Source organism: Ammospiza nelsoni, chromosome 1 (genome assembly GCF_027579445.1).
Source record: "Ammospiza nelsoni isolate bAmmNel1 chromosome 1, bAmmNel1.pri, whole genome shotgun sequence".
Classification (NCBI taxonomy): domain Eukaryota; kingdom Metazoa; phylum Chordata; class Aves; order Passeriformes; family Passerellidae; genus Ammospiza; species Ammospiza nelsoni.
The window spans coordinates 21,979,274-21,994,239 of record NC_080633.1 but is presented as its reverse complement, the minus strand read 5'-3'; the positions used below and the strand labels follow the sequence as shown (position 1 = coordinate 21,994,239).

Below are 14,966 nucleotides of genomic sequence, written 5' to 3'. Positions count from 1 at the left end.
GTGAAAGGGGACAGATAAATGGTATTTGCTGCAAGAAGTCTACCTGCAAGGACCTCCCTTCCCACTGGGTACTGACACTCCTTGCAGGGGGCTGTGTCCGTATGCACACACATCTTTGCAGGGTGAAAAACAGGATATAATTTCATGCCAAGTTCTTCAGTCCCAGAAGACCCAAAATATGGGAGGAATTAGCCACAGAGCCCACCTGCCTCCTGCAGCTATGAAAACAGTAAGGAGCACGACTGCCTGCAGTCCACATGTGGCTTTCAAAGATGGAAGAAGAGAAGACTAACGCAGAGTGGTTATTTTTGGCAATAACTTGTTACTATTAATAACTAGTAATAACTGGGCAGCATCCCATACCTGGAGAGTACTCATCCTAGTCTGAAGTAAATGCAAGCTGAGGAAAAGCATTCTCAGAAATAGTCAACAGAAGAACAACACAAACTCTTCTGATTTTCTGGAATTTTATGAATTTCCTCTTAATTAATACACGTTAATTAATACAAGAGACCATACAGATGTGAGCTACCAATAGGAAGACTACACTATTTCTGCTTTAAGAAATATATTCTTTTAAAGATCAGAAATGTTAGTGTTTGGGAGAAGTAAAGGAGAAAGGAGTAAAAACAAGAAACACCACGAAAATAACTTCCATCTAAAAAATGGTCTTAATGATATATATAAACATAAAAAATATTACATATAATGTTATTGCAAGTACAGCTGGGCATTTTCTTTCCAATGCCCAAATGTAAAACAGATCTACACATTAGGCAATATAAGTAAGAAAGCCTAGTGCAAGTAGCACTAAGGCCACACAATTACAAAATTTGTCTTTACTCCAATAACTTAATTTGTATGAAGAAAGCTAATATAATTTAGACACCCTGGGGAGCTCAATACAATCAACCATGCCAACATCTTCTTCCATATGTGCCAGACTATAACGAATATATAACCTCTAAACTTCCCTTGGGCTTTTCTGCACAATCCTTTCTCAGCATGACAATGACAGAAAGACACAGCTTTTAAGGCCACAAGGATGATGTGATGATCCAGCCTTATTCCTGTATAACTACAGCCTTCCCTGAATTATTGCTGCAGATTCAATAGCTGTACCAAAACTTGAAAACATGTTATAGAAAAACTCCAGTTTTATTTTACAGTGTCCAGTGTGAAGAACACACCACAGCATCACTGTTCTAATAAATAATTATGAGGGCAGTTAAACAATGTGCTTCTTTACCCATCAAAATTTATAGAGGTTCGATTTCCAGCCATTTGATCTTCTTTTTATACAGGCCTGCTAGACAGAAGAATTCTCTCTTACCCGTTTCCTGTTCTCTATGAGGGTATTGATGGACTATGATCAAATTACCCCATGAACTTTCTTGCTAATGAACAAAATAAATTAAGCCCTTCCAAGTCTTTCCCTGTAAACTGCATTTTCCAATCTTTTATCACCCCTGATAAAAGTCACCCCTGATAAAAGTTTTAAACATTCTTCTTGAAGCATGGATCTAGAGCTGGACACACATTTCCCTGAATGGCTATGCCAAGGACAAGTCCTGAAACACTACAGTCTGCTTTCCCAGTTTTTAACCTTATTTTACAGGTAAACAATTCCAGATGAGCCCTGCCCTCCCAGAAACACCAAAACCATCATCCTCTGCTCCTAAAACTGTGCTTCACCATAGTGAATACCACAGTTTTCTTTGACTGACTGTCCTGGTTTCAGCCAGGATGCAGCTGTTTTGCTCTCTGCTGCTGGTACAGGGCAGTATTTTGGCTTCAGGATGACAATAATGTCAATAACACACTGATGGTGTGATAATGTCAATAACACACTGATGGTGTGAGTACTGCTGGGTAGTGCTTACCCTCAGTCAAGGACTTTGCAGTTTTCCATACATTGTCAGTGAGAAGCTTCAGGAGAAGCTGGGAGGGAGCACAGCCAGGGCAGTTGACCCAGACTAGGCAAAGGGAAATTTCATACCATAGAATGTCATGGCCAGTATATAAACTGGGGGGAGTTGTCTGGCAGGGGTCAACTGCTGCTCAGGGATGGGCTGGGCAATTGTATTGTGCATCACTTGCTTTAATTGGGTTTTACTTCCCACTCTTTTTGGTAAGTCTCATTCTTCTTATTATTATGATAAAATTTTACTTTATTTCAATTATTGTACTGTTCTTATCTCAACCCAGAGTTTTTAGCTTTTTATGATCCTCCTCCCCACCCCACGGAGGCTGGGGAGGAGGAAGCAGATGGGTGGTACTTAGTTGATGACTGGAGTAAAACCATGACACTGCCTCTACCAAGGAATTCTGAACTGTACTGTCTCAGCAGCTCCCTCTCTTTATTGCATACACTGCTCCAAAAGAAGTGTCCTTCCAAATAAGGATTACCGGTCACAAATGTTTTCTTCCAAAATTTTTACAAAGAAAAATCTAAGCGTAGTTAAGAGCAGACAGATGAACACATCTTCCATCATGAAAACTTCAACAACCCAAGTGATGTTAAATTTATGAACTGTTAATAAGTGGAGTCACGGCACTGCTGATAAATATTTTAATGGAAGAAGAGATCTTAAATCTTTTCCTCCTACCATTTATCACTATGTAAATAAATAATCCTTTTGCTTAAGCAACAAAGAGGTAGCAATAATTTTCGTTAATATAAGGGAAGTTAATTTCTGCCAAACTATAAGAACAGAAAACCCTTGACGTTTACTCCTTGAAGCTACTACAACAGAATCACAAGTTCAGTGGCTGCACAGCTTTTCAGCATAACATCATTACTAATGCACATTGCCTGTGATGGAGGAATCCTGATCCTTTGGCCAAGTTCTGCTACAGCACATTACCACCCTTTAGCTTTCAAACCTACTCCCTGCTCATGGTTATCATTTTCCCATTTGAGGTAAATATGGCCATAGTTCATTTACCACAGCACACAGGATGGCAGCTTAAAGACTGCCCTGGGTGGAATGCTTCTCAGAGTGGGGGATCTGCTCTGTGGGGGACAGCTCCTAGGACTGCTAACAAGCATTTCTGGGAAATGAGGATGCAGCTGTATGGGTGTGCCCAGACTGCACACTGCAGAACCAAGATTGAGATATGCTGCCTGTTCCCCATCACTCAAACCAGCTTAAAAATAACAACAAAACAATTTGCACATTTTTCCAAAGTTCTATACTATGCTAGTTAAAAGCATGATAGGCATTTAAATACAAACAGTCTTGGAAAGTTTTTTAAAGACTATAGGTGTCTTAGTCAATACAAAATATAAAAGCCTAAGTATCTTAACTTGTATGTCCTGTACCTTTTCAGGATTAATTCAAAGAACAACCCTATTAAACCTACATAGGGCATATCAAGTTATAACTTGTTTCTTTAATCAAAGAAAGGAATAAGTTCAAGGTACAGGAAGCAAAGTAAAGGACTCTACTTCCAATTAAATCAATGGCAAACTGTCTACCAGTTTCAGTGGGGGACGATCAGAGGTGAAACAAATCTGCTTTCAGAGCTAAGCTCACGTTTCAGCCATGAAAAGAAAGACTCTGTGGAACCTATACAATTACTGCTCTTTAACTTCAATGATTTACTAAAACAAAAATGCCGTTTGATTCCCTTCCCTCAAAATCAGTTTTTAAGAAAAACAACAAGCAAAAATCTAATCAAACAAACTCCAGGCTATGGAAGAGTACATCTCATTCAAAAGACCTAGGGTATAAGTCAGAAAGGGACAAGACACAAGGCACGGTTATTGTATACTTTCATCCTTTAAAATCACAGGAAGTATGCTGAGAAAGCTGCACTTCATCTTATTTAAAGAGAAAAATCTCAAAGGAAATTTCTAAACAGAGTCACAGAACAATTATGGCTGGAAGGGACCTCTGGACATTTTCTCTTCCACCAAACAGGGGTTGTCCAGTTGAGTTCTGAATGTCTTTCAAAGTGGACATTTCACAACCTTTCTACACGACCTATTCCAATTTTGCTGCTTGTATCATGGAGGGGTGGGTTGGGACAGACAGACACACACCCCCAACGTCTCTGTGGCAATAGCAAGACCTTTATCGTTTGAACCCAGCTTTATATGGCAGGTTTGAAACATCCCAGTCTATAATGCTCTTTGGTCTGCTCTTAACACCTCCCAGTTTCTTGACCAGTGAGAAGTCTGTAGCTTAGGAAGTTTGTGGGGCAATTTGATCACAGTCCATTGGTGATTGGTTGAAGTCCCTGTGTGTCAGCCCAGGGGCTGGTTTATAGAACCTGGCTGGGTTTCTTATTTACAACTGAATTATTTGCCCAGCCACAGATCAACTGTGACAGCTGCTACTGTAATGAACTGTTGCCTTTCACTTATTTGAAACTCTCTTGGCTGCAACCCTTTTCAGTTGCTTCTTATTCTTTCACCACACCCCAAAGAGCTTGACTTAGTCTTTGCTGTTAGCTCCATTAAGCAGCTGAAAAACACAGTGGAATACAGTACAGAAAACGTGGAAGAAGGCATTCCTCTCTTATCTGAAGCAAGTGAAAGCAGATAAGAGCACATTGAAATGCCTAAAGCATAATTCTGGGTTTGAAGAGATTCATGTTCCTTTCCCCTTCTGAAAATACATTTTGCTACTTGACCTTGCAGCAAGTCACGCAACCCTTCTGGCTATGTTGATATTAATAAATAAAATGGAGCCAAGGCATGGAATTCAACACTGCCCTGGGAACACATACACTATTTAAATATTAGTGCCCTTAAAACCTCCCGTGGCTTTGGCCCAGGCTAATTATCAAACCTGAGGTGTGTGTTATTTAGGTGTGATTTGGGTATAATACAAGCCTGGGACCATTCCCGAATTACATGGACCCTAATTGTAGCTGAAGATTACAAGAAAGGCAGATGAAACTTGGGATATGATTTTCATCTCAAGGTTTGAAAGCCACCCTCAATCTGTTCTTTTTAGCAGTCACAAATAGGCTTCATGACTCAATTCTTCCTTTTATATAACTAATATAAGGTTCTGAGGCATTCTGATAAAAATTAACATGTAGGTATTATTGTTATACTTGTTTGCCTGTGGAAGAAGCAAAGCCATGCTAATTAAGTTAGTAAAAATCCTTACATGTGGATAACATAGCTGCAGATTGAAACCATTTTATTGACATGGCTAAGAACTAAAAGACAGGACATTTTTGTACAATGCAGCCTGTGGTGCAACAGTTGTTGCTACACCTAGGAAGAGAAGCAAGAATACACCACAATGGCTGAAACAGGTTCTTGGAAACAGAGTTCCCATAAAGAAAAAGATCTTGAATAGATTTCTATTTCATATGGAGCTGTAGGAGCACCAACAGGTGTTTGAAAACTGATGTAGCACTGTATTAAGGACCTTAAGAAGAAGAGTGAATCTCCACTCAGCCTTGATGCTGCAGTTTAATTGAGAAAGAAATGTTACTATTTTTGAAATGTGCAGAAACTTCTCTTCCCACCCAGGATCTCAAGCATTAAAACACATCATACAAAACTGTGTAGCTTCCTTTAGATTCAATATCTTACCTCAGAAGAAAAATAAAGATCTCTTACCAGGCAATCTTACAGGTTTCCATGGTGCAGAATTTGGCACATATGCATGTTTACTAGCAGTCACTATCAGCTGATTGCCCAACTTATACTGAAACTTGAGGAAGGCAGTGCCATCTGCTCCTGAGGTTCCAGATGCAATGGAGATCTGGTTGGTAAAAATCTCAATGAAGGCTTCAGTTACTGGCTGATGGGTGCTGGCATCGCTTACATGGACCTTCAGCGTTACTTCTGTAATGACAAACAAGCACAGTGATTATTGTCTGAAGAGCTTCTGTGGGATGCAGCAGTTAGAGCATGCTGACACACCAGTGACTGAAAAGACACCAGCTCTGACATTTTGGTGCCATGTATGACTTCTTATACTGGCCTGAAGCTCTCCATCTCAGGCAGTCACTCTTCAGAGACACTGCAGAGTCTGCTACAAGCCAGACCAGGTCCTGAATTATTGCCCAACAACTAATTTCAACTGTGGAGGTATCTATCTCCACCTGTGACCCCCATGCAGCTGGGCAGCACATCTCCAGGGCAGGCAACGCTCCCTTTGAGGGGCAGCACGTCAATCAAAGAGTTCTGCTGTACTGTGGCAATTCTAAATGTGTGCTATCAAACATCCTCTGTTAGTCACAGACAGCAGGGCATGGAAACTCTGCTCCCTGCCTTGCCATGCCTCTGCTCCAGCCAGTCCTCTCCAGCAGCAGAGGGGAGAGGGAAATGCTGCCAGTGGGGTTTGCTCCTCACTCCTTCCCAAAGCAATTCTCTCTGTGTAGCAATGGAATGGAGGAAATCTGCTGTGACAGAAGCCCAGGGAGAAAGTGGGCAATAGAGCAGGCTGTGCTACAGTTGGATATTTTCAGCTCTGGTGAGAGAGATTGCCCCAGCTGGCACAGGACTTTCCTGGTGATGTCTAACCAAGGTGGAGAAGTCCCACAGGATCATGTCCATGTCCTCAAAGCACAGGACACCCAGGTGGGATGCAGAGTGCTGGCAGTGACAGCAGCAGCCCTGACACTACTGTATCACCTGTCCCCACACAGTAATGGTGAGAAGCAAAGTGATGATTAGGCAGTCAGGAGAATCATACATCCTGCAGATATACAGGCCGAAGCCAACACAATGGACTATATTTTTCTTGAGTAATTTGCCATTTTTCCAGAAAATAATTACTAGTTTAAATGTTTCCAGATGTACAATATTTGTCCACTCTGGGCACTCCTATGACTAAACCATGCATTGTGTCACGAGGCTTTTGTTACATAAAATGGAGTGGCTTGTGCAAGACAGTCCCTCTGGAAGGCATTCTTCTGTATCTATGATTATTCTTCTGTGCCTACAATAGTTCAATTGCCTCATGCACTAAAGCAGCAGCTGTTGCCTTTCTGCAATAACCATGACTTAAATCCAATGCTGTGTTAAAAAGACCCAGCAATGCTGGGTCCAAGACAGCAATGCCTCCACCAAGACATTCCTTGGGTTCTTTTCACTTCCACTTGCCTCTTCCTTTTATATGAACTTTTATATCCCTCTCTCTTTTCTCTCCAACTCTCCCCTTTCTCTCATTCCCATCCCAATATCCGGAGATTCTGTTGTTCTTACACAAAGTTCCCTACCTCAGCTTACTCCATTCCCTAACGTAGTAGATGGTATTTTGCAAACTCCCTTTTTGTGTCAGGAAGCTTCAGCCTCTCACAAGCAAGATCCTCTCCTCCCACTCCATGTGTAAATGTTTCTGCATGGGATGCCCAGGAAAGAGGGCATGACTTCCTGTTCATATACATTCAAAAACATTACACTGATTTCTACAGAACAGTACTGGTGGCACAGTTCTGTCCTATTACAAATGCCTTATAAGAACTTATTTTGGTTAAAGCCCTGAGTCAACCAGACATGACACCAAGAAGAAAACACAGAATTTAACGAAATCCTTGTGGTGAGTTTCAATAGCGAGATGACACAACCCAGTATGGGGAGAAACACACTGTAACAACCTAAAAGTTTAAAAGGACATGAGGACCTAATACAAAAGTATCAGCACATCTGCTCTAAGGGCATTTCAGCCAGAAAGATCAATATTTTGGGCCCTTTCATAGGCAGAGACCTTCTCTCTGAATCCTACAGTACTGAAAAGACCAATATCAAGCAGCCCTGAACAAAAACCCCATTAGAGAAGTTCATCATCATCGCAGCCATTGCTTTAGAACTTGGCAATGGAGGATGCCAATTTAGATGGGATCAGCATGAAATATATTCCAGCTATTAAAGATTCTGGACTTCTTCCCAGTTTTGCATTTAGTAGTCAATGGAAGCAATGTGCATTGAAAAGCAGTGTCCACATACTCTGGTGTCCAGTACAGAGTGCCTCCTTAGAAACCTTGCCTTGACTACCAAGCCACTTGTGAAATCTTATGTATGTGAAAGGCAGCCCCATTAATCAATGAAGAAAAAATATATATTCATATATTTACAAACATGAGGACAACAAACAGTGTAAGTTTTAATTTTCAAAGTGGAGGGATATGCTTAGATCCAAAGCCAGATAGCTGCACTCTTAGCACTTCCCACTTTGAATTTCCTAGCAAAGAATGCAAGAATTGATGAGGTTAAGAATAACCTCAATGGGTGGTGCATTAAAGAAAAAGCAAGAGAACAGGACAAGCTGGACATCGCTGTTAGCAATTTCAGTAACATGGTAGTTCAGCCTTCTCTAAAAACAACCACATATAAGGAACCAGGGAGCTCTGGAATATTAAATACTAATTAAGGAAGAGGGTAAGAAAACAATAGAAGGATCATATCAATTTAATTCCGTATATACATTCAAAATTCTACAAGAGAGACTACTACTAAAATTGATCACAAGAAAAAAAAATATTTCCTGTATTCACAAATCCATCTTTCTCTTCCCAAATCACAGAACTAGCCATGAGTATCTCCAATAGGAAATGTCCTTATCTCCCACTCCATAGCTATGTATGGGCTTCTGTCTGCATACTTCTCTCTTTCTGCATCCCTCTCTCTTTCTGATAAGGAAGGACAGGGGCTTCCAAAATCCTTCTTCTGAACAGAAATGACAAAGGCAATCACCCAAGACAGAATACTGATGTCCTGAAAGGCAGCAGACTGGAACTGCTGTTCCAAACCACACAGTCCCTAGATCAGACACTGGGCTTGTTTTCTCCTTTTTGATATTTAACATGTTTTCTCCTGAGCAGATAGAGAAAACCCTAGCAGCCTGAACAATCCTAATTCCTTTTCATGTGTTATCTTCCCTGACAAACATGTGAAATGTGTACAACTTGCTTAAGTCAGAGCCTTCTCCCACATGACAGCTCCTTTTTCTTATCTAATGCAGCAGTGAAGTCACGAACACTAAAGCTACGTTATCACTGTAATTTCCACAGCAACTGAATGATTAAAAGCTTAAAACTGCAAAGAAATTGTTGTAGAAAACATCCTCTCAAACAGTGACGTGATGAGAACAACCTATAAAAAGAGACAGTAAGTTTCAGAATTGCTAGAATATATTCAGGCACTTCTTGAGGATCAGGGGAACTGGAGACGGGAAATAAGACAGCAGAGTAAGGACAAGTGACCCAAGATCAGGCTGATCTCTAATTGATAGGGAAGTCTTAGACTGAAAGAGTAGGTATACTGGATGAAATCAATTAAAAGCAGTTTAGAAGACTTTAAACTAAGGAATAGAGTATTTAAAATATCTGGCAAACTTTTTAGCTGGAACTCTTAGCAATCAGTGGGTATAAAGCAGGTACCTTATTCCTGAGTTCTGCAGCCTACAACAGCAAAGACCTCACACAGAATTAAAGACACATGAACTCAGAGAAGAGGCACAGTTGCAGACGAAGGCAGGGAACTGAAAGCACTGCAAAAGATGAGGGAAGCCAAGCCTGCTTCATTCTCAGACTATTGTATGTACAGTAGAAGTGTTTGCTGAGTTCTGGAGGAATTTTGTTCTGTGCTTCTAGTGAGGTCCAGGAGGAATGGGACATAAATGTGAAGAGTGCTGATGCTTCCTCATTTAAGAGCAAAGCAGAGATGGCTGAGGTGACAGACCCAGGGCAGCTGTGGTCTCTCTCACTTCCCCAGACAAGCCAGCCACAGTCAGGACAGGCTATGCTTGAGCCATAGCCCTGTCTGATGCACCTGGCTCCTGGCTGCTGTGGTGTGAACGTGTCTCTTTCAGACCTCATATGTCTGGCATGTACTTCCCTGTTGGCTGCTAGCACTGGTGGGCACAGGAACAGAGCCAGAGTCACTTGTCTGCACCACTCGTCTGTGTCCTGCCATTATATTCTTTGAGAAAAAATTCAAGTCCAAAACAAGAACCACTTAGGATAACTGTCATTTCCAGGAGATAAACCACAGGTAAAAACACCCTTTCTGTAAGGGCAAAAAAAGCTGTGTCTCCCTGTCTATAAGTGCAGGTAGGAATGGCCCACTTGCAGATGTTAAATAGTGCAACCCTTCAACTCTGCTTCAAGAATCCTAAAGCTAAGTGGGAAAAGAAGGTAAGTATGAAAAGAGAAAATAAAACCAGCAAATGCAGGGGTAAATTCCACAAAAATATCAAGGCTGATGTATAGGTATGCTCAAGCAAGTCTAGTGTAAATCTCTTCTCTTACAGTCCTTTGTCTTCTTTTAAACACTAAACCTCCTACTTGTTCTTCAAATGAGTGCAAACCAAAATCACTAGTTATTGTGAAAACAGCTGCTGAAGTGCAGCACCCTCCCAGTTTTGTAGTACTAAATTTATTGTAAGCTGTATTAAAAACTCCAGCATTTCCAAGGTTATAATTTGGGAAAGTGAAAAAAAAGACCAAAAAATCCCTAAATGGTAGCATTCCAATCCAGAATCCCATCTGTCTTCTTAATCTGATTTTTGAGATTTTACTAAGTTTAAACTTTCTCTGAGCAATCCTTCCTGTGCCATCTGCTCTATGAACCCTACTGCCTCTCCTGAAATACAATTAACCTTAAAAAAAAACATTTCTTCACTTGTAACCCCTTCTTATACTCACAACTGCTCTTTACATTGCTGTGAACTCTCAGTTTGGGAATGATTTCCTTTTTGGGAATGGCTGTCATCATTGCTGTCTTCTGTAACTAAACTCTCGAAAAATGAAAAGCACTGGTTTTAGGTGGTTTGGGGCTTTGTTTGTTGGGTTTGGTTGTTTGTTTTTTTTTTTCTCTTCAAGTCAGTAACATAACACAGAAAATAAAATCCTGAGTGACCTGAGCAAAGGCAAACTGTCAGATTCCACATATTGGAATAAACAGAGAAAAGTTATGACACAGATTGAAAATCAAAGATCACAATCCTATTTAGATCCCAAGCCTGCAATTTGGTTTCTGTGCACACACCCCTCTGTCAGGCAGACTCCCACTGATGTGTGCTGGCCAGATGATCTCTTTTGGGAGCAGGCTGACACAGGCAGCTGTGATCACTTAGCTTTTCCTTTGGGGGTCCCTTATCCATGGACAATGTCTGGATATTACCAAAGAAAGAGATATTTAAATTATCTAGGTTTTGATTAGAAAAAGAAAGCTTCCTGCTCATTTAAAAAAAAGCCATTATGAACTTTATGTAAAATTGTATCCTCTGCTCTGATTGAGCTTACTGGCAACATGCCTGGCTTTGAATCCTACGTGCCAAATGGATAAGCCTTTCTGTCTCTTAACCTTTTGCCCATGTGTGAGGTCAATCCTCAGCCAAACAATAGGATTTTCATTTATCTAAGGGAAAACATTTTCCTAGAAAAGGAGTGTTCCCTGTGCTTTAGCCACAGATGCCAACTCTAGCATTTACATATTGTATCTTCCTAATGGGCTACATCAAGAAGGCTCTACTGACAATCACACTTCAAAACAGCAGCAGAGTAAGTTTGTATGAAGAAAAGGAAACATGAATGTAACAGAAGAAAAGGAAACATGAATGTAACATCCCTCAAGAAGTAAATAGATTCTGATCTTCACTGATGTTGTCAGCTAAAGAAAGTTCTCAAGTAGCCTCTCAAATAGCAAACTACACGTGCTTGAACAAGATTTGGAGTGAAGATGATGACATCCTCTACTCAGAACTGGCTCTGGCCCTCATTACAGGAAAATCAATAGTGCTACACAGCTCTCCCCTCCACCACAGGTCAGGTTTCAGCTGGGCTGAGTGTCCAGCACTGGTTCCCAGGGAACCCAACCATGCAGAGGATGGGACACAGGAGGGTCTGCTCCGTGCCTGTTCAGTGACTGGAGAATGAGACCAAGGCTGCTGCAGTCCCTGGCACCAAGAAAGAAGTTCCTTACTACACTAGTCAGAAATCCAGTAAGACTACACAACAAATCTTGGTTCTCAGACCCAGATTCAGAAGGGATTTAGAAAGCAGAGGGGTTCAGAGAAGAGACACATAAAAACCCAGGGGACAGTGAAGCAGCCTTGGGACTGGCCATCTGAGGAGCATGACCTACTCTTCCTGCAAGAGAAGGCTGGATCACCATGCATAACAATTAAACTGCAGAAGATCAAGTCAGCTGAGGACCTTTAGTCTTGCTGACAGAGACAGCCAACAGCTGTACACTGAACCTAAGCAAATTCAGGTGTCATTTCTTGGCAACAAAAGAACAGCTTACTGGATAGTAGACTCAGGCTGTGAGAAAAAATTTGGGTTAACAGCTGTAATTTTAGTCCTAGGTGTTTAATTAAGGCTTACAATCAATGTTAAAAGTTAAGAGAATTCATGTTTGATTCTAGAACACTCATGAAGCCAGCCCAAGTGGTTGGTTGTGGTGCTTTTTAGCACTGCAATCTGAATTTGCTGAACACTTTGTACTTTAGAGGTCCAGGGGATGACTATCAGTAGGGTTCTCCACACACTGGATACTTGCAGTGTGATGTCTGTAATTAACCCCACACCTCAGAAGCCAAGAAGGAACTTTCTTCCTCAAATGCACAACTGATGGATTTCTGAGTTTTTCTGTTATTCCTCTCTCTTGCTCTTCCTCAGAAACAGCAGAGTGCAATGAGAACTGCACATTACACTCGGCTAATATAGAGAAGCCCCCACATTGGTCCTGATCAGAGCATTCTGCTCACCTCATCTCTGAGGACAATCAGGATCCAGGATTGGGGAGGAAGCTACACCCGGGTAGCACTTGAGGCTTTTCCACCCTTCTCTGCAGCTCAAGTTGATTCATCCGCATTTCTCATCTAACAATCCTTGCTGCTCCAAGTGCCTCAGGCATTGCTGGCACTGTGGCTGGTTCCCCTAGTGCACAAGAATTTAATTTCCAGGGGATTGAAATTGTTTATCTTAACTAAAATAATTAGTCTTAATCCTCAGTTTTCAAATACAGCACAATTGTCTGTGATATGAAGGTCAGACAGGTGCCCTACTTACCTCTTCAGGTTTAAAACCCATTAAACAAAGTGATCATAAACTAAAATGATAAATACATTAATCTCACAATGCATTATGTCCTAGGGATAATGCACACAATTTTTAGTAAAATGTCACAAAAAGAATTCTACTGTATGAACTAGAGCAATTTATGCCACGTACAATGAAAACCAGGCTGCTCTACAACCCCTGTATTCAAAGGGGAGGGAGGGGCAGTTACAGGATAACAAAATAAAGACATCCATCATGCAATAGTCCAACATGTAAAAGAAGATTTGCATAGTCTGACCTGCTAGAGCCTAGAGCATTACCACCAAAATTAATTTCTTGGGAAAAAAGGTAGGAATTTGCTTTAATTAAAAAAGTGGGAGCCATATGCATAATGCCCAGATGAGACTCCGATATCCTATTGTTAAGTGATTAAACAAGCATTTATAATTAACTTGAAACTCACACGGCTATGAAACTCATGAATAGCAATAGTTGCATTAACAGGTCTGCCTTTGATCTCTACAGGAACTGTGCATGACACAAACTAATTTCACTTCCAAACCTTGTCTCTTAGACATGGAATTAAATAAAATACTGTCATGGAGCGCAGATGGAAGTTGAGTTTCAAAGCTCTAGTTTGCCACACGCATAATGTATTCTTTACAAGACAGGAAAAAGTAATCCCTACTTAAACCCACCTTTTTTTTTTTTTTTTGTAATAGAGTTCTTTGAAACTGTTTGGGGATGAATATGAAATGAGAAGTTAGTGCACTGATATTTTCCAGTTGCTCAGCATTAGAGTTCTCCCCTGACTCAAGACCCCAGCTGATTTTGTGACATCATCTCCGAGGATAACACCACACTGAGCTCAGCCACTTGGGGTTTTAACTTTATACCTACTGCACCATCAGTCTAGTTTGGGGGAGGGCAGAAAGGGAAAGCTTGCATTTGCTGAGCCACAAAGGCATGTGTTACATTTTCGCAGAACAACTTTATCCTAAATCTATTAATAAAAGTATGCATCTGATGACAGCAGTTTAAAGCAGATGTATTCTATGTTCAAGCAATCCAATGTATGTTCAATGGGGCAGTGGGGAGACATGCACTTGTTTTCCCCTAATTTTCAAGCAGCTTTAATCTTAGGTTTAATCTCTAATTTTCAAAGCCTGTTGTGAAAGCAAAGCTAGATATCACTTTGGAAGAGGCTATTTTTACTTGGGTTGTTTGTTTTTAAACAAACCACTGTAACAATTCAAACAAATCCATCTCAAGGGCCTCTCTACATTCCCATTGCAGCCTGCAGTGCAAACTTCCACTTTCATCTCAGTAATCCACTGATATAAGCTCATGCACAGAGAGAGGTGAACTATTGCGCTGAAACTTTACCCAGGCACTTGCACATACCCTTCCTTCAAATAACTCGACAGTCGATTTATAATCACTTCATTCCTTGAAGAGGTTATCCCCAGCTGGCACACAGGAAAATGAAATTGTAGGTGAAGCTGCACATGGTAACCATCTCAATCCTCCAACCCAGCCAGCCTCAGCAGAGAGCTCTGCAGAGTCATGAGGAGTGCAGCACCACTCTATTGTTCAGCTACTCCACAGGAAAACCAGGAGCATCCCTTCCCTCCTTCTCTTGGGCTACCCTGCTTCTCCTTGGAGCTGCTGCAGCTTTGGTTGCATTTACTAACCCAGCAGTGCACCAGCCTAACAAACCCAGTGGCTCAATGCCAGGTTATCAGACTGAACTGCTGAAGCAAAGCAGCCCCACGTGCCAAAATCAGCAGAACAGGCAGGTGTGGGGGTGGAGAGTGGTGGCCAAGGCAAACACTGGCAGAGGAAAAGAAAGGATCTGGGACCACCCCTGCTGGTTCACAGGCATTTCAGTCAGCTCTGCTGCCCCCCTTTGGAAGGGTACCTGCTCATCTCCTGACCTAGGCAAGCTTAAGGTCAATATTTGGCATGTACAGTTGTAGCAAATC

At 41.3% G+C, this 14,966-nt stretch overlaps 1 protein-coding gene across 2 annotated transcripts in view; it reads right to left on the bottom strand.

Moving 5' to 3' along the window:
• The window catches only part of FAM171A1 (family with sequence similarity 171 member A1), an 87,106-nt gene that overhangs the window by 31,801 nt on the left and 40,339 nt on the right, over positions 1 to 14,966 (bottom strand). For both annotated transcript variants that reach the window (XM_059484463.1, XM_059484456.1), the window contains exon 2: positions 5,588 to 5,815. In XM_059484463.1, the coding sequence (XP_059340446.1) occupies positions 5,588 to 5,815 (228 nt within the window). The remainder of the gene's footprint in view (positions 1 to 5,587; positions 5,816 to 14,966) is intronic.